This window comes from Trachurus japonicus, chromosome 16 (assembly GCF_045865225.1).
Source record: "Trachurus japonicus isolate A0001 chromosome 16, Traja_1.0".
Classification (NCBI taxonomy): domain Eukaryota; kingdom Metazoa; phylum Chordata; class Actinopteri; order Carangiformes; family Carangidae; genus Trachurus; species Trachurus japonicus.
The window spans coordinates 27,746,084-27,772,879 of record NC_140922.1 but is presented as its reverse complement, the minus strand read 5'-3'; the positions used below and the strand labels follow the sequence as shown (position 1 = coordinate 27,772,879).

Here is a 26,796-nt window from a genome sequence, read left to right as displayed (position 1 = left end):
CAAGGCAAGTAAGCTGTAAGTCAGTGGGATGAGTCAGACTTTGAAAAGCCTCGGTCTAGACAGGAGCATCCTGAAAATTTTCATTAACATTATCATGGTTACAGAGGATTATGACACTGAATATGACGTGAAATATCTCTACAATCTATCCATCTACTACAATAATAACAACTTTAGTTAGCAATTATACATGCTAACATGCTAATCTAAAAAGGTGAAGCCAGAAAAAATACAACCTGCTCCACATCAACCTGACAACACTGTCATTGTTACAGCACCATGCTAACAGCACTAACACCAAAAATTACTTATTCATTAATTTTGACAATTCCTCTACACTATTGGAAAAAATTGAGATTCCAGCACATGAATCATAATCACTCACATGTTTAGTGAAACATAACTAGACACCACCACCTCACACTGCATTACATATAATAATATATAATATATAATAAATGTCACAGTAAAATACAGTATAGTGACAGAAACTAGATCCTGAACCTTAGTCCCTGGTGCACTGTAAAATGTCTTAAAGGAATTAAGTTCAAACTTTAGTCATTATTAGGCTTTTGGCTATAATTGGGTGCATTTACATTTTATCTTTTTAAAATGTTCATTAATGTACACTGTCCCTCTTGAACAAATAAAGGAAAAAGAAAGAAAGATTATCTTTATGAATAAATATAATTAAAAGTATAACAGAGTCTTAATGTTATTTGATTGACTTAAAGATATTTTGTTTTTATTTTTAGACTACTTCAAAACTTCACCAGTTTGCGTGAAAATTCAATCTATTAAATTAAGTCTATTTAACTTTTCCTCAAGTATCATTAAAAAAAAAGAAGAAAAATAAAAACCACTTAGGCATAAAATCCAGCGCCTATAATAAAGCTGCCAACAATCCCCATGAGTTTTAAACTCAACAACATTTGAACCAGGTTGTTTTCTTATTACTTTGAGGATGATGCACATTAAAATGCGGCTACACACAGTAGATGAGTCAGGCTCTGGGCTCTGCACTTTCCATGGTAACAGTGAATTGTCTGTCCCCTTGGTCTCCATCACGCTCTGTGTTTCAGCCTCTCTCTCTCTCTCTGCCCTGCAGCCTGCATCCTTGATGTGAGGCGGCGGCAGGTTTGCAGGGCAGTAAGGTAATAAATGTGTTGCAGATGCATCTCTGAGTCATGAAGAATTGGGGCATCTTTCCAACCTGCTGTTTCCAGCCGACCCTTCCTTTTTTCTATTTCCTCTCTCCACTCCTCCCTTCCTCTATCTCTGCTCATCTCTTCTACGCTTGTCTCCCTTTCTTATGATCATTTTTTATCAGTATTAAAACAGTATTTTACAGCAGCGAGGTTACATGTTGATCAATCATAAAAAACAGTAGTGAATATAATGGCCATGCATCAATCTGTAAAAATAAAAAATAGAAAAAAAGAGATGGAGCATCTCCCTCCCTTTGGCTTCCTGCCACCCCACCCACCCTGGACCTTATGGACACAGAGAAGAGTTACTCTAAGGATTTTATTATAGTGATCGCTTGTTTTCAGTGTGAAATTTTTCTGTTTTTGGCTGGTACATGTTGGCAGCCCTGTGTTTTATGTCAAGAAGCCATCTTTGTATATTGACAGAATGAGGAGCTTTCCATGTACATGCTATTAGTCACTTGGCAGCTGCAGGGCCAGCTAGCCAGAGACATATCTGCTTAACACAGCGCTGAAGTTGAAGCCGTCATGAAGTAACAAGACTTCTGGCAAATGAGAGCTGGTTTTGGACAATATGCTTGGTAGCGTCCCACTCCATATGGAAAAAAAAAAACACATACTGAGTGCGTAGGGTGCAGTTTGGTGATGGCTGCGTTTTCTTTTCTTTTTTTTGCGCAATGCACAGGGAGTGAAGCATGTTCTGTGTATGAAATTAAAATGATTAACTTCATGGTTGGGGTTCCTGGAAGATGATTGCATGCTCTGCCAGATTAGTTTCTGATTTGGGGCGGGAGCTATTTTGAGGAAAAGGTCCGCCTTCCACCGTCTGTCAACAGACTGGGGCTCGCAGCAGACCTCATGCAAGATGGAATAAATTACAGACTGGTCCACTGGGGCGGGTCAGCGCCATATGAAATGGATGTACAGTATGTATGGAGAGAGCTGCAGCATGTTCCCCAGCTTCACCGTGAGTGCATAAGGCAGAGCGGATGTAGAAATAGAAAAAAAGAGGGGGAGCCAGGTAGAATTAAAGGTCTTGGGCTGTCTTGAAATGTTCACTCAAAGGGTATGCACCCCTTTACCGCTCCATCGAGGAGGTGAAATTGGTTCCCGATTGGATGTTGTTATGAGGAAGAGGGAAAGTGAAGACACCAGTTAGACCACATTTTTGCAGGGCATTTTGGTATTTTCCATTTTCTGCCAGTCCTGTCTGTAGTGTTGCTCCAGTCCAAACTTTTGGAGATAACTATTATTTTAAGGCCATTTTCCACTAGCGCTATTCGACTCAACTCGTCTTTTTTGCCTTTCAACCAGAGCGATAGTACCTGGTACTTTTTTTGGTAACGCCTCAGGCAAAGGTCCAAGCGAGCCAAGCCAATACTAAAATGTGACGTCAACCGACTGTCAGCCACATCAAACCCACTATTTTATAAAAACACACCGGCAACAGCAACCACTGATTTGTACTGAAGTGCTGCTGTGTGGAAAACCAGACCGTCGTCCATTGCAGCTGCACTATGACGACCCCGCCCACGTTGAGGAGGGACCATGAAGAACGCTAGCTTGGCTAACACCAGACTGAATCTCAATGAAAATTGAGATTCGGTCTAGGAAACACCCGTTCATTTTTTCGTATTTGAGGCGTGGTTTACGAAAGCCCAGAGCTGTTTATTGGGCGCTACGAATGTCTATCAAATGCGTTTGTACGTAGCTTATAGCCAATCGTATCAATCAGAGTAATGTAGACCAGCAGAAATCCGATGAGGAAAAACACGCTAAACGTTGCTCTTTTTTCAAAATAAACTTGCGGTTTAAACTATTTGAAACACTTTCTAATGCTGCATCGAAAGGTTAAGCGCCTGCCGCCATGTTGGATCAACAAGCTATCAACAAAGTCACTTCAGTGTATCGTCATCGTCTTGCTGCCCCCTCCCCCGTTCTGTGATTGGCTCCCTCATTGGGGTATGGGTATACCCAGGCTAGAAGACCTCAGCTGTAATGGAAAATGACCAAAACCAAGTAGAGCTGTAACTGTGTAACTGTGTGGTGGAAAAGGGCCATTAGTCAAACTGAAATAAAACATTTTACTCCTTAACCCCAGGCTAACTCGGTTTTAAGACCAGTGTTACCATGGTAACACAATCGGCGACACATCATGCACCTGACGGGTATAGCACCAAAAACAAAGTGCAGGGAAACTTGGCTCATAAATTTGTGGTTTTTCTAACAAAGTTACGGAGCGAGCAGCTTTTAAGAGACCAAATCAGATTTTTCTTTGAAAATTAGATTTTTTTTCTTCTTCTTCTTCTTCACTTTACTGAATTTCCAAAATGAAATCAAACTGTTGAAATGTTCCAGACGAGACATTTTTCTGACGGGGTAGTAGATGGAGCTGATCTTGGCACTTTTGTTTATTTTGGACATAAGTTTCAATTTACCCCAAAATTCAATGTGCCACAGTCCTGCTTAAAATGTACTTGGGTAGATAAACGGTTTTGTGCGACAGATGAAATATGACGTTTCTCATTTGTTTTATTTTAGACACAGTTGGTCTGTCTTTTGGAAACACTTGAGGGTGCACCATTTTTGTTGTTGTTGTTTCCTCCACTGGCCTCACAGACTCACTAGAGGCAGGCGGTTTATAAACGGATAGTAGATAAACCTAGATGGGGTATTTTTTTCCAGCGGTCTTCGGGTGGTGGCAGAGGAATCATTGAGCTCCGAAAGTCACATCCATTTTAATAATAGAGACGCCTGCAGTGCAACAATAACAGGAGAGTTTTCCATCTTTGTAAATCTGTCTCTACCTTGTAGCTGTTCTTGTTCAGCCTGTCCCGTTTTTTGACTCTAATTCCCCTCCTCTCCTTCTCGCTCCCCTTGTCTCATCATCTCTTATCTCTCCCTTCCCCTCAATATCCTCGCTCCTGTCTCCTCCTCTCTCCTCTCCTCTCCTCTCCTCTCACTGGCTCCACTAATTAAGCATGTCAGAGTCGTGCTGACTCGGCACAATTGACACTCATAGTGAAGGGGAGACAGAGAGAGATGGAGATGGAGAGAGAGGGAAAAAGAGAGAGGGAGAGAGAGAAAGAGAAGTAGAGAGAGACCTTCAGGCTGTGTCTCCTTTCTGCAGTCCAGACAATGCATCACTACTGCTCTGCTGTGCGCGTGTGTGTGTGTGTGTGTGTGTGTGTTGTGGGCAGGAAGTGAATGTACTTGTGTATGCCTCAGGGAGATGTGGTCACGCTATGTGGCAGCAAAGTTACACTGTGTTTGAATCCTCTCTATCTACTTTGTTCCGAGGCCTTCGGCTGGCCTCTGAGCACACGCTCCGTACTTCAGGTGAATGAACGATCGCGGAGAAGAAAGTCATGTTGCTCTCATCCTTCTGCTCCCTCTGACACCAGACAGAAAAAAAATCCTATGAAACATGCGTCATGCTGCAGGGATGACATAAAGATAAACATGTTGGACATTAAAGACGACCATGGGTGCAGATCCCGGGGGGGACGGGGGGGACATGTCCCCCCCAATTTCTGAAAAACATGAATTGTCCCCCCCAATAAAAATACCCCAAACTATTCAAAATTTAACAAATGTATTTTCAGACTTCACATTCTTCACATCTAAAAAGAAATTATTGAAATGGTGGAACAAATAATGTTTGACAAAAATATTTCTGACTCCACATCCCACCTCTGGTCTCCTCCACTACGATGCAGATGAACGGGTAGTTTCTTACACAGACGCTGATGACATCAGCAGGCTTTAAAAAAACAACCCCCTCAATCTTAGGGCTTCATATTTTGATATTCATCCATATCAATTAATCGTGCATAAAGTTCCATACACTGGGGGAAAAGGAAGATGGTGAGAAGACTTGGGGATCTGGGAGGGTCGGTGGGAGGCGAAAGATAAGAACGCGAGTAGACATTACATGTCCGAGACCCTTTAAATTATAATTTACTAATATAACAGCAGTGATTCATGCTGTTGGCTGTTTAGGACAAATAAACACGAAAGGTAAGCGCAATAAATGATTCCCTGTGCAGTACTTTTTGAATGATATGCCGAGACTTTGCGGAGTTGTGATTTATGGCGGCATGGTATGAGTTCTATATGGGTAAAAAAAAAAAATCACCTTTGTGTCCCCCCCAATCCTGGCATCGGATCTACACCCCTGAAGACGACCTGAACGCTATGCAGCTCCGCATGCTTATGTGTTTTCAGTAAAAACACTAGTTCATCCCCCTGAGTTAGCACAAGCTCATACACACTTTGCTAGCTCAACTAGCTTGTTACAGCTCCGAGGTTGTGACGGCGACTGACAGGATTTCGATTTCAGGGAAAGGACGTAAAAATTCAAGAAACATTTATATTTAGAGGCAAAATGATCAACATCCTCAAGTAGTCATATATGAAATCCATTAGAAAATACATCGATTTTGATGTAGGCTAAAAATACTCCGCTAATAACTTTCTGACATGATATAAAGTTACAGAGGAACTATGTAGAGTAAGTCTTGTCATTTTTCTGCTGTGTTGCTAACCCTCCTCCTGGCCATGTGCATTTGTTTTCAACTGAGCCGGCAAGAAAGCAATCCATAGAGTGGATAATGTTATTTATCATATATGATGTTACAATGTGTATACTTGTGTAGTCCAATCCATCATAAACAAGAGATCACGGGTTATGGGGGCGCGTTTGTGCCGCGGTGCCGCAGAGACGAGGTGGGACACTGGTTGTTTTTTTGGTCAAGAGGTGCTACTGTAGGTGGAAGGCAGCGAGCCTCTATTCTCCCTGGAACAAGTTACAAATCATTTACTGAACCATCACAATCACTCGGGTAAAAATGTAGCAGAGTTAACCTAAAAAATCTTGCATAGTTCCTCTTTAAATCTGGGAAATATATTTTTAATTTCATGGGGACTTCAAGGAATCTTGAAAAGAACGTGGTAGGAGCGCACACCAGAATTGAAGAGGAGCTGACAGCCGGAACAAAAACAGTGAAGGAAGAAAAAAGCAGTCGCTCAACCCATAGCCTTGATGTAGAAAAAATATATATAATTTATTAAAAAAGGACCGACGTTTCGACCTCACACAGGTCTTCCTCAGGGTGTACTTCAAGGATCATGTTGCCAGAAGGTGCCATCTAAAAACTATAGGACCGGCCTATTTGCCCATGAATCCAACACCAGCTCATCAACAGGCAGACTGATGCATGTCAGATCTTTGCAAGCTGTTCAAAACCAATTGCCCCTGGTGGGATTAATAAAGTTGTCTATGTATCTGTATCTGTAACTGTTTTAATCTGCTTTTGTATGGAGACTGTTACAATTTACTAGACATAAATGGAAAAGTGCATCACCTAAACACACTGCAACTTAAAAAAACACATGCAACACACAAATGTGTTGCCCATTCACGGATTTGAATTTAGGTTTTAGGATGTGGGCCAGGGGCCACTGGAATATAAAACCATTAGCCTATATACTTAATTAAAACAGGTGTATTTCCTGCAACTGGCCCTGGCATAGTAATCAAACTTTGAAAGTAATGTTGTTCCTGAAATGTTTCTTAATTGGTAGTCAGATATCTGTAACATTAGGGTTAGGGTTAGCTCCTTTGTTTTCCTTGGTGTCTGTGGCTGCCACTGTTGAAGTTAGTTCACATTTGCATTTTGTCTGTCACTCTGCATTGGAGGGAAAATGTTGTGCAGCTGTTTCAGGTATTTGAACTGTATGATGGTACAAGACATTGAATTGTTTGTTTGTCATGGAAACTGGGATTCTGATCTGAGACTTTGAACACTGAACATTTCAAACAATATGAGACACAGAGCTAAATGTTTATGTATTAATTTGAATCATCTGTTGATATGAGGATGAAAATAAGATTTTAGATCAAATGAGATAAAAGGTGTTTGTTAAATCCAAAATGGAAAAAAGAAAATTATCATTTCAATTAAAGGAGTAAAATAACACATCCTTCAATTTTACTCTTTCAGCCCTTTCACTCACACTAATCTGTCGTTTTCTCAGACTTGTATGCTAATAACACAGCTGATGTTCACTCTAATTACACATGATGACATGTTCCTTATTTTGAAAGACATGATGGGACGCTGTGTCCACATTTCTCAAATCTCTGTATCTCTGCAGTCGTCTGGCTGCAAATTAAATTCCCTGCTTGTCCACATTTATTTGCTGGAAGATTAATATTTAGAAAACCAAACAACCTTCGTCAGTCGATGTTGAAAGGCAAAACAACATTGGACTGATTCAATGATTTACCTTAAGTACAGTTGAATATACATTAGGTGTCATTAGATGGAGATAAGCTGAACATCCTTGACAGTGAGTTAAACCCACAGTTCTGAATTCATGGCCTCTTTATACGTAATGGATAATAATACATGGATCTACATCCACTTACATACAAGATGGATGGTATCTCTATCATGATGGAGTCATTCAATAGCCATAATGGCACAGTTTGGCCTCGGCCTCCTTCCATATTTCCATGCACTTTCCTCCATAACAGACATATCAGCGCTTCGCTCTCACGAGAAAGCGCGGTTAAAAAACGGCGTCTCCATGTGCTTCGCAGCTTAAGGTGCCGAGAGAGCATCAGGTTAATATTCACTGGTTAACGTTGACAGCGAGAAACCTCATAAATATGTCCTCAGGTTGCTTCCTCGGTGTCAGCTTTAACACCCTGCCCACGCATACGCCCACACGCATGAATAAGGTACAGACACACACACTCGCATGCACGCAACGCGGACAAATACGCATGAAACACACACGCGCGCTCCGGCAAAATGCACTCACAAAGACATACCCATGCACACATAGTTGCACACACACACAGACACACAGACACACACCCACACGCTACCTAGCCAAGCTAGCAGAGGATCTCTGCAGGCAGGCAGGCAGCGCCGACAGGCTGAGCCAAAATAATGTCTTAAACTCAGTAACCTCAGCCGCCGTATCAACGGCTGAATCACAGCAGATAGGCAGACTGACTGACTGGCTGCTTGTTTAGCTAAACAAATCAAAAGCTGGTTAAATGAACACGGCAAGAAAAAAAACAAGATGTTTCAGCTGCTCAAAGGACGACAGAGAATGTGTAGAAATGGTTGGATTTTTTTTTTTTTTTTTTTTTCGCTGTTGTCCATCATCGTACTGAAAATGAGTCCAGTATCATATTTGAATGCATGCCTGAGGCCATTGTTAAAACTGCTGGCTAAGGTGAATCATAAATATTAAATTTTAAGATATTGGACAACTGAGGATGATGCATGTGAAGTTTTACTAAAACAATGTTGAACTCTGTACCGAAGCTGACATGTTGGGCTGCATGTTTTCATTTAATAATTTGGCAATGTAGATAATGATGATGATAATGAGCTGGGCCCAGTTTAAAAACAAGGAGTGAGAAACAGAATGATTATTATCACTAATAAAACAGAACAAGACTCTTCTATGGACTATAGCTGCCAGTTCACACTCAGGTTGTACATTTTATATGTTTAAGATGATAACTTTAAACTTCCCTTAGTTAAAGGGAAGTTTAAAGTTGTAACTCCCATGATGCATTGAGCACTTTCACTCGACAGCATGTCAATAACATTTTATTATCTTTCATTACCACTCTCATGTACTTTTCTATTTTTTTTTCTTTTTTTTTCATCCTCATGGTTTGCGTCCATAGATCAAGAAAAAGACGTGAAAATGTTATGACCGAGGTGTATTTGTGATTGTTAGTGGTGATGTGGTGATGATGTATGTTTATAGAAAAGCTGCATCACATTACATATGTTTACCTCCAAAGGTCAGGTTTTCTAAAGTCTTTTTAAACAACGATTTTAATTTGTTTAAAGTTATTTGTCATGACAATGAAATGATTTATTTTTTTTACTTTTACAGCTTGATTTGTTATTATTCTTGTTAAAATAAATATGTGTTAAGCTCCACAGTCTCCATCTGTGCTGTAAAGACACAAACTGGAGTTCATCATATTTTAACATTTTATGTTAACATATTAACATAAATTATAATACTGGATTATAATACACATTTGACATATTTCACATTTTCCTACCTTTAAGATCAATACTGTTAGTGCCTCTGATTGATTTTACTCTGTCTGTATGGTATTTGCACCAAGTTCACCCTCTGTTTTCTGAGAGTTTTTATGTTCTTTCTGTTTGTTGTAAATATTTTACTGGTGTAAGACATGCAGGTACAGTATATGAAATATATTTTTTATTATGTTTCAGTCAGCTGCAGCAGAACCTTCTGCTGCAGGTTTGACTAGTTTGAGTGAAGATGTCAACAAACAATGAGCACTTTTGTAGAATGACGTTGTATCACAGGATAAGGTAATTATACTATTCTTATTAATAAAAACCAATATGACATGTAGATAGCAAATGAATGAGAAGAGTTCAAATCGAACACAAAACAATGGGTGTGAGTGTTTTGCTTTTTTCTTCTTTTTGAGTATGTTGCAATAACGAAAAACTATTATTCTCTCCCACATTGTTTTGAATGCAGTATTTTATTGAAAGGCTCGTTTGGGCTTGATACTTTATATAATGATAACAGATTCAAGGATGTAGCTACCTGATCTTTATATGAAGTGTATAGATGTTGCAAACAATTAATCTTTTTCACTTGTTTTCAGAAATCAATGCATTTTTTTTATTTTATCCAATTAGTCTTGACAAGTTGAAGACGTCTGTGTGTGTTTTTGTATTTGGTGGTAGCATGAATACTGGTTTAAGAGCGATCCCTCCCGTCGTCTCCCTCAGCAGCAGTTTTACTCTCTGAAGTATTCGCTTACATGATGTTTTAAAATTCAGCGAGAAGACCGGGTTAATTAAGAACATGTTAACAAAGCAACTGGCAATAGGCAGGTCAGGTGATAGCAGCACACAGTCATACACTCATGTCAGAGTAGTGTGAGGCACACCTCTAATTAGAGTCAGTAATGACTGAAGTTGTACATGATGCCAGATGAAACATTAGACTGATGTTGTCACATGGGAGTCGAACACAACTCACTCTCCTGGGTCATGATATTGTGTTTTTTTTGTTTTTTTTTACCAATCACACACCACAACCTCCTCCTTTGTCTCTTTATACTACATCATCTCCCTTCTTCCTCTGCTTGGTCATAATTACTGCAACCAGTAGATGTTGCCTGGCAACAAATTGTAACTAACCTCCTGCATTTATGACCTCTGGGCTTGTATGTGTTTTTTTGTTTGGTTTTTACAGGAGGAAAGTCTCCTTTATTATCCACAATGGAGTTTTAGGAGGACACACCGGGTGAAGGGAATAATTGATAGAATAAAATTATAATATTTCAACAAAAACGTCATAACATAAGAAGAATTAAGATGAAGGAGCATCATTTGGTTAGGTTTCATCTTTTGGCTCATCAGCATCAGCATTGGGACATTGAAATAAATGTGAAGACAGAGAAGTCTGTTCTACTGTATTAATCCTCTGTCATGTTTACTTATGTGACGGTTGAGCAACGTGTGATGATTTAACAAACTGTTCAGTTCTGTTCTCTTGAAGTGATGGATGGAGGTTTTAGTGGAGGTTCAGGTTTCAATGTGAAGGCTGCTACACAACTACGACCGTGACAGCAGCTTCAATACAGCTATTGACTTTACACAGCTGCAACACACACAAACAAACATGCACACACGGGCAAACAACTGCAGACATGAACGATACATAATAAACAAGCGTACATACACATGTGCACACACTGATCCACAAATACGTTCACACTTGTAGTCACAGGTACAAACAGACAGGGAGTCCATCGCCCAGATGATGTGTCTATTTAGGTCAGTGTGAACGACGTCTGACTGACGAGTAAATAAGCTGGATGAGAAGTAAATAAAGGGAACAAAGTCAGACTGCAGGCAGCCATGCACACACACACACACACACACACACACACACACACACACACACACACACACTCCTCAGACAAGAGAGCATAGCAACATTTACACACACACTTCTGCTTCATAAAGCTTAAACTGCACAGAATAAACATTTTCATCCTGAGACAGAAACACAGACCAAAAGAAAGGGAAAAAAAATTAGGCGCGGATGATGAGTCACAGTCGTCTCTCCGATTTTGTGTTTTCCTGCCAAAGACACACGCACACACACATACACACACACAGAGACGCACATTTTGACCCAAAACATGTCATTATAATGAATAAATATGAATGCACATATGCACATGTTCACAGATACACGCCTGCAATTATCATGTCGCAAATCTCGTAATCATGTGAGTCCAGATACACACACATACTCTACACAGAAACACACACACACACACACACACACTAATGTAATTATCTCATCATACATGGGGCAATTACATCAAACTCGTATGGATGCGCAATCTCTATGTCAAGCACACACAAACACACGCACTCACTCATCTCCACATCCTGCAGCAACACTAACATTATATTTAGAGTCACTTTTGTCTCTACTTTGATGAATATTCGCCCAATATTCACTTTCTCTCCACCAGCTCGTCTCTGCCTGTTGTTTACTTCTGGGCAGGTTGTGTATTGTGGGTTTTTCAAGTGTTTTTTTTCCAGAGAAAGGAGGAGAGCTGCCTGTTGCCGTCAAAAAACAAATGTTGTGGCGATGGGAGTTGTCATCAAAAGAGAGAAAGTGGTGGACCAGACAGCTAATCAATGAACTGAAACTCACTATAAGTCAGTCAAAGCCCAATGGAGCCGTAGATTCAACTGATGATTCTCTGCAGGTTCATCACTACGGGAGACTTCTGTCACATTGTCATATTGGTTTTTATTTGTGGTTATTTGATACACTGGAAATTGATTAGAGACACTTTAAGTTATGGGGAATGTGCTGCACAGTTGGGATTACCATAATATATCAAAACACACACACACACACACACACACTGGTTCTCCGCAGACACTTATAGCACACACTATACATAAGTCAACTCTACTAAACCCTGATGTCACAGAGTGTGTCTTAATCAGCTTTGCATAGCAAATATAAACAAAACAACAAAGGAGAATGGTGAAAATATGAAAACATGTTGAGACCGTGGCAAAGAAAACTGCTGAGTGTTCAGATCACATTCATGCACACAACTCCTGAACTTTCACACCTGGATGCAAGAGAAACAACTTTCTAATGAGTCATCAGTTTCTTAAATTTGGATATGAAAACATGATGCACGTGAACTGTCCAGGTCCATGTGGGTTTGGTGTTTCAGCTACACTCAAGTTTATGATGGTGACAGATGTGGGACAGACATTAGTCATGTTTCCATCCACTTTGGATCGTAAATCCTAAGCAAATTTTTACTAATACGGGAAAAAGGACATTCACGACGTCAAAGAAGGCAAATGGTTGCTATAACAACAAGCGCACATAATTGTTCACTTATCCATTTCCATAGCACTAAAGCGCATTTATCTGTATCGATATAGCAAATTTTCCACATCCAGCAAAAAAATGGGATGCATATTTGAGAGTTGATGCATATTTTTGGTATTTTCACTTGGGGTTTTTGAAACGCAAATTAAAAATGTGCATTAAAATACTTGGATGGAAACATGGCTAAAGCAAGGGTCATAGATAACCGGAGTAGATGTAGAAGATTAGATGTTCACCCAGTCCATCCATCATCCCAAAAACTCATTACTGACTTTGTTGAGTGTCTTTTGTCTATGTGAAGCTGTATTATTTATTAATATAACCCATACATTACACAAATAAAATGCTTTTTATGTTGTTTTGTTAAGAATAATGTAAGAACAACAAAGTGCATGTGAGTCACATTGAAGTTTATCTTCAGTATGACTAAAATGCACTTTGTTATTCTTGATTAAATGTTTTCTTCAGGCTGAGGTAAAGCAGGAAAGAGCTTTGCAAACTGAGCCAAATGTGTCATCTTATATCTCTGCAAGAATTAGCAACCTTTGATTGATGATTTTCCAACGTGTATTATCACTGTTTGGACAAGTTTGATGAGATTTTGTGTGAGGTCAATAAAATCTAAGCTTCTTTTCTACAGCAAAGTCAGCAGGTAGGTCACAGCCAGGCTTGCTGTCCCACACAGAGGGAGTCAGGGTGCCATATCCAGGACAGGAGCGTTTAAGGAACAAAATGGGACAAGAAGACTGCTGCTTCTCTGGAGAGTTGGAGAACTACAGCAAAACACCTGCTGCAGCTGTTTTGATACGATAAACTCAAACGAGTGGAAGTGTGCTCGGCATGGAGAAGAGAATAATTAAAAATCTCAGTCTTAATCACAGTAGTTAAGGAATTGCAAAGTGTGATTGCATTGTTGCTAATACCATGTTTCAGTTTAGCCTAACATGAACCACAGTTGTTTTATGTTTTTTTAGAGGTAATTAAAGGATCTGTTTGTTTGGTTGAAGGACGTTCTTCATTATTAATAATCAACTCAGGTAAACTGGATTCTTAGATGAGTCTGTATGAGGCACATGCAACTTAAAAATGTGGGAAATGGTCATTTTAGTGACGTGAATACATCATAATCACTGCATAACTGTGCAGAGAACCTGTGTACATAATTAACTATTCAAAGTTAGCTTATAAACTTGATGGATGTTTACACAGGCAGTTTCAAGTCTTCTTGTTTCTCCCTTCAGAATGAGTTGTGCCCTATCTGATTGTTTGTTTTTTAACCATGCTGCTGCAGTGGCAAATCGCAGACATTAACATGATGAATACAATATTACTATTAAAAAGAAAAAATAGGCACAATGGCAAAAAGTCTGAAAATATGCAGAGAGCTGCACCTTTATCTAATTTTGATTAAATGGTTGCACCTCACTCAATCTAACAGCTATGAAAGTCGATCTTAAAAATCAATATTACATCTCAGACTCGATTAGAATGAAGCATGTATGATTTCACCAATGCACAGACAGGTAAAGGAGGCGCGCGCCGCACACACACGCACACACACACACACACACACAGACACACACACACACACAGACACACAGAGGCAGCAGGTGGGCAGAGGAGGGGGGGCGGAGGTGTTCCACTAATAACCCTGAGCTGTCAGTCACTTTATGGATGGGCAAAGGCTCCACATTAGTACAGCTCAATATGTCTCGACTGCAGAGGGAGACCACACTGCAAGAGACCGAGCGGAGGAGGGAGGGAAAGGGGGATGACAGACAGAGTGAGATAAATGGAGATGGACAGAAAAAGGTGACCACCAAGAGGGAGGGAGAGAGGAAGAGAGAGAGAGGACTGAGAGAAACTGCAGTGTTGTCTCTCTGTACGGTATATCGTCGACCTCCAGGAGGGTTAGTGTTACTGTTTGTTGATGAAAAACAAAAAAACTTTACAACAGGTCGGATCTAAAGAGAACTACAACTTTCCCACATTCAGATGACATCACTGCAGTATCTTCAATCCTCCTCTTCCTCTGCTGTGAGGACAAAAACCAGCTGGACATGATGATGATGATGATCATGTGAGCTACGCTATGGAGGCTAATTGGAATTCTTAGTTTCCCTCATCAAACTCATCAAATACACAATTGTTTTCAAGGCAAATAAAGAGACTGCTTGCCGAAAAACTGTCCCCGACAGGAACGCACATCGGCGGTTTTGCATGAATTTCCCTCTAAAACAACTCTGTCTGGTAACGTTCTGTTATTATCTCATGGCGTGGTGAATGTGCAGGTTACAACTTGTCCACCAGAGCGTTTTGGAGTTGTTGGATTGTGTATTTGATGAGTTTGATGAGGGAAACCAAGAAATCCCATGAGAATCCGTAGCGTAGCTCTGAGCAGCTCACGGCTCTGCTCCGCCGAACCTACTGCTATTAGGGATTATGGCTATGAGCCAATTTGCCAAAATGTTGAACTATCCCTTTAACTAACTCATGGTGCCATCTGTCACCCTCTCCATTTCATCTGTATGTTTTGTGTTTCTTTGTCTGGAGGACTATGTTGAAGGCACTGAACCAATTTGCACTAAACTTGGTGGAGGGACAGAGCACGAACCAGACACAAACATTATCACTGAAATAATCACATAATCACAGCAACACAATCTCAAAGAGCAACTGAACTTGTCATTTTCCCTCTCTCCTTCCTTTACATCTCACTTTCCACCACCTGTCTCAGGTCAGTAACACACAGGACAGGACGTGTTGCATGAACATCTTTCCACACCCGTGTTAACAGGATCGAGCACTAGTGCCTGTGAGACTCGTCTCTCACCTTGTGGCTGTGTTGCATGATCTAGACCTTCACCTCCTCTCCTGTTTCACACACGCGATGCACGCAATCTATCCCAGCAGAAAAAAAAAACAACTATTCATAAAGTCATTACTTACATCACATCAGCTATGTTACATCAGACTATCACCTGCCAGCTGTCTGTGTCTGGGTTTGAAACTGAATATGACACAGACACGAAAACATTCAAGTCATTTTCTTAACTATTTTAGCAGATGCATGTGGAGACAGACGCATTTTAAAAAGAATGAAGAAAGAAGAAATGAATCTGTAATGAAGAGAAATCCAACATTGGAGTGAACTGGAACAATAGATGACGGATCAACGGGAGTGAATCACACAATTGTGCATCTCTTCAATAGTTTAACTTCAGCCACAGCACTCATGCAACACAGACAGTGTCACTGACAGGCAGGGCCGTAGACAGGGTTTTGAAATTGGTGAGGTCAACATGTGGAAAATGTTCACATTATTGACAAAAAACTATGCAGCACTTTGGACCCCTCTAGCTAGTAGTTATTTTATAGGCTGTACATAATGACATCAAAATGACCCACAATTAGGAGCAGTGTTTAGCTCAGTTGGTAGAGCACAGTCCTCACTGCAGGCGACCCCGGTTCAAACTCCAGTTTCCTGTCTTTCTCTCGACTCTCCTGTACATTAAAGGCAAAAAAAGCCCCCCCAAAAACTTAGACTTTTTATTCTTATTATTATAGACCAATTAGATATGAAAGGAGACTGCTGAGCTTTACACCGCTGCATCAGGACAGAAATGTCCTGTGGTTTTCAGCCTTTTATGATCATATTTAGCCTACCGTTTACAGGTGTTGTTCCCGCTCCATTAAATACAGTGCAGTGAAAAAGTATTTGCCCCCTTCCGTATTTCTTACTTTCTTGCAGATTAGACAAATGTTCATTTTATTTTATTTTTATTTTTTTATAGTATTTTGGTAGGGCAGCCACTGTTCTAAGGGGTGGGTTTGTCAATTCTCACATTTTGGGGGCCGGAAGGCAAGACAAACACCCAAATATATGTTAAAGAGCCTTCAAAAAGTGATATTTCCATAATATGTCCCCTTTAAAACTCATTGTGGTCTCTGAGCCAAAACGTTGCCCACCCCTGGGTTAGCATCAGGGCCATAAATATTTTATATTTAATCTGCACCTGTTACAAAAGAAAACCTCCATCAAAATGTAGGGATTCCCATAATTTGAAGGTTTTATGTCAAGGTCTGAATACAATGGCTCCAAATCCATGAGACTATGCAATATGGCATCACTGCTAATTCTGCTTTAAGCTTTAGACCCCTGGTAGAAACCCCCGTCCATAAACCATACATATTGTATTGATATAGACTAGAGGATGTCAAGTGCCTGACCCCTGACTGTCAGAAGATCTAATATTAAAAAAAAAGCTTAATACTCCTGATATTGTAAATAAATGTAGAGAAAGAGAAGAAGAACAGGTTGAGATTGGAGAAAAAAAAGGGATGAAGCACTCATGGTCAGCTGTGAGGATGAGACCAACACAGGAAGAACAATAGAGAAGAGCAGGAAGCAGCTGAGGAGGAGGAGGAGGAACGTGTGATGGAAGTGAAAGGTTATTTTCTAGTGTGGGTAACGTGGCCTTGGAGTGTGAGCGTCTCTCTCTCTCTCTCCTCAGTTCACCTGAGAAGACCAAACATACAGTAACAAGCTCACCATGGAAATCAGTGTGGATTCAATTTCACTGAACACAGAGGCAAACAGACACACAGACCCAGCTGGACCGGAGAGGAGAAGGCCAGACTGTGTGTGTGTGTTCGTGTGCATGTGCATGTGCACACCTGTGTGCTCTGCTTGACATGAACCGAAGCATTAAACAGAACCTTACTTTAACCTTGCAGCCATCAATCACCAGTGTTTGCCTACATCTTAATGTTGCCGTGTTTGTTTCTTACCGCTCGATGACTTCATTATCCTCTTCGCCCCCTCCGGGCTTCAGCCGAGACTGACCAAAACTAACACACACACATGCACAAACACACGCTCATTCGCACAGCTGATGAATTATGTAACACTTGTGCTGTGAGGACAAAGAGAGAAGCCTCGGCTCTGGGGTGATTTCTCCACATCTGCAGCGGTTGACTACAGTATCAGCAGGATGTATACACATATTTACAGATAAGGTAGTGTGTGTGTGTGTGTGTGTGTGTGTGTGTGTGTGTGTGTGTGTGTTAAGATTAGACACAAGTTAATTAATCAAAATCTTAACCACACAGTACACACTGCATGTCGGGGTTGACGTGAAGAGTAATTACCTATTTGCGACTCTACAGGAATATACAAGGTTATAAACCAGTTTTGTAGTGACTTGGTTAGAATGAAAGGCAAAATACTGATACTTTTAATATTTTGGTTTCGACATTTTCCTTTAAGCCATTCAAATGTATGAAGATGATGTATATATACTTATTAAATCATCAAGCTGCTCTTCCCTATATGAACTGCTTTTAAAGGGACAACGAGGAGTTTTGGAAAGCGATGTGTTTTCACACTACATTTCCCATGAGCCTCCGCGCGCACGGTGAAATTCTTGGACAGGCGCAAGACGGACTAAAGCGAGAGCATTTGCCAAGAATGTTTTCATTGATCAAGAATGAAAGTCGGAGGCTCGAAGACGATCAGATACCGTCGTAGTTCCGACCATAAACGGCGATCCGGCAGCATTATTCCCATGACCCGCCGGGCAGCGTCTGCGAAACCGAAATTAGGAAATGCTGGGCGAGCCGACCACTAAATAATAATATTATCAAAATAACTATAAAGACAAAACGATATACTATAATAATATTTATCGAAAATGGACCATTAACAAGTGGTAACGTAGATTCATCCACATTAATGTGAGACTTTTTTATAACCAGATACAAATTCCTTTTGGTCCCTTTACTAATAATAATAATAATAATAAAAAGCATCAATGATTGTTGGCACTGTATTACTTGGTATCACATCGAAAAGAAATCCTGTATTCCACCTGTGTAAATGCTACAAACACAGAACGAGGCGATCACAGAGCTGGACCGACATCTGTTGTGTGAAAGAAGGGGAAAGCCGACGTGATGGGACAGACACCAACTCTGCTGTGTTCATGAACGACAGCATCGTCAAACAGTGGGGCAGCAACGTGTTGTCTGTGTATAAGGGTCAACTGGCCATGGATCAGGATTTACATGAGTTACATGAGACAGGATGCTGCTGAAAATGTCGTCAGTCACCTTCACACGAGTGTTTTCTGCATAACTGCGAAAACTACAAGACCCAGAGTGACTGTGCTCATGGAGCCGTGGAAGACTCTCCCTCTGCTTTTTGACTTATTGCACTTTAAACCACCAAATCTGTGAAAAGCTGCTATACTTTTTTTTTTTTTTTTTACGTTATTACTCACTCACTTTACATGATTGGCGTCTAAAGTCGCCCTGTGAGTGAGTCTACTGCCGTCATCCTCACATGGAGTTTGGTTACAGTTACATAGCTGAGGAGGTCAATCAGCCGTCACAGCTTGTGTGTGTGGCGCGCTGAGCCTCTACCACACCTGTCAATCACTGTGGGAGTGACAGCAGGTTACAATAGACCTTTTCTCATAGTAGCAGGAGAGGAAAAAAAACGCCTCGTTATTACAAATAACCTGAACAATGGCTCCGTTCTTTTCAAGTATCTGTTTACATCCGTGCTTTTCCTATGTGTCATATCATCACCTGTTCAATATCAAGTGTCTGATGACAAAAATAAAAGATTTAAAAAGTGGATTATAGACAACTGAGGACTAGTCTGTGTGTGTGTGTGTGTGTGTGTGTGTGTGTGTGTGTGTGTGTGTGTGTGTGTGTGTGTGTGTGTGTATGTCTGTGTGTGTCTGTGTGGTGTGTGACTCAGTGCTCTTCAGTTATTTATTCCCTGTTTAATCCATCGTCTGTGATAATTCTGTTAATGCTGTTTCTCTGGTAGATTTAATTAAAAATAGAGCTTAATTCTTACAACTGTATCCGCATCTTCATTTCTGGATAAACATCAATTTTTCTGCAGGTTGCACTTCATTTCAGTGCATTTCTCCTTGATTTAGTCCCCAGAGACCATTTTTAAAAACACTGCTGTGTCGTGTGTCATCATTTGATTTGAAGAAAAGTGAAACATGTCACAAGCGTCAGTAACGTTTAGTTTGTTGAAGTGTTTAAAAGCTAAAAGGAGGGATATTACACTTTCCCACAGAAAGCGCTCAGCCTCCTCTATCAGCCCGCATACGACTTCTATTGCTACGATCATAATTAGAGTAAGTGATTAGGTTTTAATGAGAAATTGTTAAGCTGGAGTCTACACAGGCTAAATACTGTCGGCTGCACAGTGAATATGATTTCCACTGTGGACTGATTTTCCCTCCGCAGCAGCGGTCTGAACTCCTGTGACCTGTCTGGTCCCCTCATTAATGTCCCACACACACAGACACAGTAGAAGGTTGTAGACACAAGTCTGAGACACAAGTCTCCCATTCATGTGAATGGACTGCGCTGTCTGGCTGGTGATGCATTCTGGGATATTGGGGCTTTGCTTTGATTCTCTTTTCACTAATACTCTAACAAAGCAAAGTATGTTTGCTATCAGTGATTTCGCAATACAAGTCTGAAAAGAAAAATAATGATATTACTTTAATGACCAATTTTCAAGTGGGATTTTAACATAATTTTTGGTTTCTGGGCCTTTATTTTGTTATTTTCTGTTTTCAGGCTCTGTCTGTCAGCAACACATTCAATTTGAAATAAAATACAGTAACATTCAAAACCAAGTCTGAACTTACATTTTAAAAGGTATTTTATCTATACACAAAGACCTCTCTGTATGCATTTCCAAAGTAACTGGACATGAATTCAAACAAAATTTGGTGATGCTTTGTAAACCCAGACCTTCACTTTATCTTCAGCTTTAGTCTGGTCTTCAGTTTTTATATTTATATATTTCTCACCCTCACCATGAAAAGCTCTTTTGTTAACTTCTTTGGCTGTAATGTTCAGGATGATGATGAAATGTCATCCAATGGGTTTTGACACGTTTTGCTCAATCTGACCCTCACAATGCTTCTGTCCACCTCCGCATTCATCCTCCTGTTGCCTCTGTAAATAATTAATAAATACCACTGACTAGACCAGCACCAGCACCATCTTTAGCCAATAATCAGGTTCCTGGTTTTCCCAAAGACATAATCATTATTAATGACGGTACTTTCACTTCATAGGCCTCTAGTTCATTTTAGAATAGATTTTAAGACTTTAATGTTTGTTTTCTTAGCCATTAACGACCTTATTTTTCTGAGATTTTAACTTTCCGTAACCACAGTAGCAGGAAGTTGCCGTCATTTGGCCGACATCTTCTCAAGGTCCAAAGGTCAGAACTTAATCTGTGAGCTGATGGTGTTTCTGCTGTCGCTGCACCTAAAGTTTGGAACAAGTTACACCCTGACATGCACACTATTACTGACCCAGCACTTTTTAAATGCAAACTTGAAACTTATTTATTTAGGAGGCCTTTTAATAGTAGCATTAGAACTTCTTTCTGTTCATGTACCTTTTATGCTTTTTATGATCTAATCATATATTGCTCTCTCTTCACTTCACTGTGAAGCACTTTGGTTACCTTTGGTTGTTGTAAAGGACTACAGAAACACATATAAACTGATTGATTGAAGTGAATATATACACCACAATGTGTTTAAGGTCAGTCTGTCATCCACTCCTCTTCTATAGACACAACAAAATGATATCAGAGAGCTTCTAAATGAATCATCATCTGTACATCTTCATTAACAGAGTTGCCCAGCTGTAATGTTTACATCTGGAGAAGTGATGCATCGCTTTGTTGGACTGTTTGAAATGACGACGTCCCATTGTAGGAGGGGCTATGTAGCCAATGTATTGCTGTTGCTACCTGGTGTTAGCATTAGCAGCTCTTTACTTGCCAGTCTAATAGAAAGATTGAGAGTTCAGCATCAACCTTCATTGCATTACTCAGCTGTCTCCTAACCCAAAAACCAATGTTAACTCTTTGCTTCTACTGAAGTTAGCACGCTAACCAGCTACGTTGCGCTAACCTTTTGCATTATAAATACAACCAGGTCTGAAGCTCTTGCAAAGCAACAATCAACCACCACCGGCTACTGGAAACAAACAGAGCAGCTCTTCAATAAAGCCAGAAACATTGTTGTTGTTGTTGTTGTTGTTGTTGGACTGGACTGAATAAAGAGACAAGATGAGGCGGTGTGGCCATTAGCACTAGATGGGATTGGACAACGCTGTCACTCACAATAAAAATGTAGCTGCTTGTTCAATTTTATTATTAAGACAATACTTTTGAGGTCGATGATGAAATTTATTACGGCTTTCATCAGCTGAACATGCCCAACCGACTCCAGCTGGAAATATTTTTTCTGTTTGATATCAGGACACAGTTTTCCTTTGATGTACACACACACACACACACACACACACACACACACTCGGACACATTTTGCTGTGTATTTTCAGTATTTTTTTTTTTTTACCTTTGAAGGCATTTGTTGCCGGTAAGTCAGTTTCCTGCATACTGCTCCTTCCCGCACTCTGCTGTCAGCTGCTGCCGATGCTGCGATGGATGCCAATAGACCGACCTCAACCAGTCCGAGCCGCGGCCACTGGGGGGAGGGAGGGTGGCCGAGAGGAAGGGGTGGCGCCTGCCAGTCTCGCTGCCATCTTCCTTCATCAACAGTCCATGTGTGGTGATAAAAGGCTTGCTGCCCGGCCGTCAGTCTCTCTGGAGCAGACGACCGTCTCTCCGACTGGTATACGGTCACTCTGTTTCACCAGGTTAACCCCGGCCTGAGCGACGGTGTAGCCACTGTTGTCTGACTGTTGGCTGCTACAGCTCAATGCACAAAATTTGGGGTATGCAGTGGTAGCTCAGAGGAAGAAGGGAGGAGAAGCAGGGTTTCTTCAGGGAGGGGGGGTGAATTTTTAACTTGGGTTAAAGGAGGACAGATGTTAGTTTTGAAGGCTGCAGCGTGGCTGTGTTTAATCTGGACTCAGGCCTACAGCCATGACCGCTGCCCTCTAGTCTGATTAACCTGTCTGACTGACAGGTTCAGTCTTTAAAGGAAATATCTAAGTGTTTGTCTTTGACTCTTGGTGCTAATCTACATGCTGCCTCCTTGGATGCTTCTCTCCTTTCTCTGTTACCGGCTTGTTCCCGTGTTTTTCTTTTTTTTGCTCCTGTCGTCCCTTTTTCTCCTCTTATGTCTTTTTGTCCCGCTGCTTATGGTGTCGAGCTCAGCAGCACGGGGCGGTGAGGCGCTTTTTTCCTCACGTCGGCACGTCGACAGCTAAGAGAACAGAGAGAAACACAACAAGACAGCGATAGAAAGTCAGTGAATAAAATAATGAGATACCAAAAAACAACAGTTATATATATATATATATAAATACATGCACCCAAACAGAACATGCCGAGCCCCGGCAATAACCAAAACAACACTCTCATCCACATCCACCCACGCACATGTCCACAATCCCACACTCACAGGCACCCTGCGTTTCTCTTTTTGTGGTTAGTGGCTGGCTGGTTGGTTGGCATGGCCCCCGTTCGCTCCTCTCAGCCACAAGGTTCTTACATGAAAGAGAAAAGTTTTTTTCTGAAAGCCAAGCACCGCCTGTGACCCTATTTCACAGAGCAGGCAGAGAGATAGAGCCACATGTCAATGTGCCACTTTGAAGTCTGCCTGATAAACAGGGCTAGAGGAGGCTACGGCTGAGGAGACAACAAAACTTTATTTACATTTCAAAAGTGCCAAGTGCCGCATTTTGTGTGCGGGAAAAGGAATGAAATCCAAAAAAAACAGGAGGGGGAAGAAGAAGAGGAGGAGGAGGAGGAGGGAGGGAGAGGGGGTCGGAGGAAGACCAGTTTTGGTAAAAGAGTGACAATAACTGCTTGTGTTTTTTTTCTGTTTTTCTTTGCAGAGAACATGCGAGTTAAAACGAGGGCGTAGGAGAGATAGAGCACATGAAGGGATGTGAGTGTGATGAGAGGAAGGCGTGTGTTAAAAAAACTGAATAAAGGGAGGGAGTCAACCCACAGCGACAGCAAAAACGAAAGGCAACATGAGAAGGAAAGGAAAACATGAAAGAAACGAAACAAGCAAAAAGAAGCAGGAATCAATCATAAGATATATAGTTGCAAGTTTTAACAAAAAAGTAAAAAAAAAAGAAAAAAAAAAGAGGTCAACAAGAGGAACAACGTGGGAAGCGAGACGGATGGAAGGAGGGGAGGAATCTGTCTGTGAACAAAAGCAGACAGACGGTAAACAAACACACGCCCTGTCTGAGGTTTGGAAAGGCTCAACAGATCTCAGTTAGCTTGTCTTATCTCAGCTCCGTTTGCCTGTTCTTATCAAGCCTTATCACGTTCTGGGTATACACACACACACACACACACACACACACACACACAGAGCAGCATTGCCCCCAACAAATGGAAAAGTAAAGAGAGAAAGAACCACGCTGCCATGACGTCAGAGGGATATTCACTTTCCTTCTTATGATTCATCACTTTGTCTGCGTGTGAATAAACTAAATTAGAGTCTTTCAAAGTCCAAGGAGGAAGGAAATGGATTGAAATGATTTTGGGGAGGGGGGGGGGGGATTTTTAAATCCTGGAAAGAGCTTAAATGAGCCACTTTGACTTTGTAGAGATTAGCCTAGTCAAAATACTCATTTGGAAAGGAACGGAGTGGGGAGGAGAGGAGAGGAGAGGAGAGGAGAGGAGAGGAGAGGAGAGGAGAGGAGAGGAGAGGAGAGGAGAGGAGAGGAGAGGAAATAAATTATATATATGGAAAAACAAAAGGAGACATGAAATGGAAGGAAAGGAGGTGCAGGAGAAGAGAGGAACCGTGGATGCTGCCACATTGGACCAATTACAGCATTAGAGCAGAATTATCACAGATTAAATCTGTGTTTGATATTGAGAGGAGCAGCCAAATCTTCATCAAATCTGAAGCTCCAACCTGGAATTGTTTTCTTTTCTAGTCAGGTTTCGTCTGATCTGACAAATGTTTGGAATAAAACCTGCAGGTTTTTTGTTTTTTTTTTCCAATTAAATCTGGAACATTCAAGGAAAACATGAACGACTCATGTTTTTAATTGATAGTTTAAAACTGGGCAGCAAGATATCAAGGTTTAGTAGGAGGAGGCCTGAACTTTAAAACAGCAACAACAGCAACAACAATCATATAAAAATGCACTGTTTTCATAAAGCTGTCATGTCCATTGGTTTGTAACACAGCTCACAAAAGTTTAATGCAGCCAACAGAAACAGTGGCTCCAGGATGTACATTCACTATTTTTGTAATTTAACATTTTCACTGGGAATCTCTGGATGCCCATTAAGGACTCTGTTGGCCTCGGGCTTTTGACAGGTTGCCAGTTACTTTCGCTTGACACGCTGCGGTTGTTAGCACCATTCACCTCACATATACCTTGATCCATGATTGTTGCCAGTTTTTATAGCACCGCAGCAGACAAAGGGCATCGCCATTCTTGCTCCTTGTTATTGTTTCTGGCCTGACTGAAATGCTGAAGTATATCTCGATAGATGATGGGCAGGAATTCATAAATCAGGACCCAAGCTATAAAACTAACCAAAACCCAGCTGGATCCTCTAACCCTGGAGCATCTTCCTACGGCATGTCACTTCTTTTTTACAGTCTCATTCATTCTGTCACTACCCAAACTCATGTCCTGCTGCAGGCAACAGTGTGTGACACCAACAGACCGACAACATCTAGAAAAGCCTTAGAAGAATACGATACGATGCGATATGATACGATGCAGTGACCTGTCCAGGGTGTACCCTGCTTCTCGCCCTAAGTCAAGAAGTTGAGATAGACCCTGGTAAGGATAAGCAGCACAGAAGATAAATGATGAAGGATAGAATATGATACAATACGATGCAATACAATGCGATACGACACAATACGATACGATACAATACAGTGTATTATCCTCGCTTATGGAAATTCTGAGTTCCCCAAACTGTCCAGCTGTACATTGAAATACTGCCCATGAACTTTCACAACCTTTCTTTTGTACAGTCTCCCACGACCAGGAAGGAGTCTCCATCGCTCCCCCTGGATATGAGGACACACAAAGTTACAAAACTCCTCCTCAAACAATGTGAAATAGACGGCACTAAATTTCAGTTATTGTCTCTTCGACTCACATACGTATAACTCCAGTAATAGACATAAGAATGTGAGGTGACTGCAGTGAGGCGACACCACCAGACCCACAACATCTAGAAAAAGTGTAGAATAATACGATGCGATACGATGCGATACGATGCGATGCAATGCGATGCGATGCGATGGGATGCGATACGATACGATATGATACGGTACGATACATTTTATTGTCCTCAATTAGGGAAATTCTGAATTCCCCAAACCGGACACTTGCTTCCTTTCTAGCTGCAGCTTGAAATCCTGCCCATAAACTTTCACAACCTTTCTTGCAAGGCTGAAACATTTGTGTGTAGCCTACAGTCTCCCATGAGCAGGAAGGAGTCTCCATCACTCCCCTTAGTTATGAGGATACAGAATCACAAAACTGCTTGCACCATATATTTTCTGTTTCTGGGAAACAGTCGACCTAATGTGGTTCTATCTAAAGTTCTCTGACATGTTCTGTAAATAGACGACACTAGATTTCACTTACTGTCTCTTTGACTCACTATTAGGCCCAATAATGGACATAAGACTGTGAGGTGACCTTGAGCATCTGGATTTGAACTAAGCAAAAAACTCACTTAGAGTTCCTTAACTGAGTACTGAGGCTTCACCTTACTGTGACCTCTGACCTCCATGGAGCGAGTGAAGAAAGGAAAGTTTCCATCATAGCAATTATTAGGACTGGACCTCATGGTTCAGTGTGTGTGTCTGTCACTGTAACATATTGGTGCAGCTAGCGAGCAGCTCTGACAGCCAGCTCCAGCTCCAGCTCCAGCTCCAGCTCCAGCTCCTCCGCTGCACGGGTCACACTGGGACATGTGCTTATCAGTGAGAAAAGCAGTCAGACAGACAAACATGGGCTGGGGAGCAGACGATTTAACCATGGGGCTGGTCGCATCTGTTACACTGAAATCTAAGCATGCTAAGAATGTGATTGCATAACAGACCAAGAACCGGGGCCACTGAGGTGATTCAAAATTCTG

At 41.1% G+C, this 26,796-nt stretch overlaps 1 protein-coding gene across 1 annotated transcript in view; it reads right to left on the bottom strand.

Annotated features, from left to right (window-relative positions):
- Positions 1–26,796, bottom strand: part of LOC146972554 (low-density lipoprotein receptor class A domain-containing protein 4-like) — a 220,104-nt gene that overhangs the window by 122,724 nt on the left and 70,584 nt on the right. The window contains exon 2 of the mRNA XM_085802970.1: positions 22,103–22,915. Coding sequence (XP_085659096.1) covers positions 22,103–22,142 — 40 coding nt within the window. The 5' untranslated portion in view covers positions 22,143–22,915. The remainder of the gene's footprint in view (positions 1–22,102; positions 22,916–26,796) is intronic.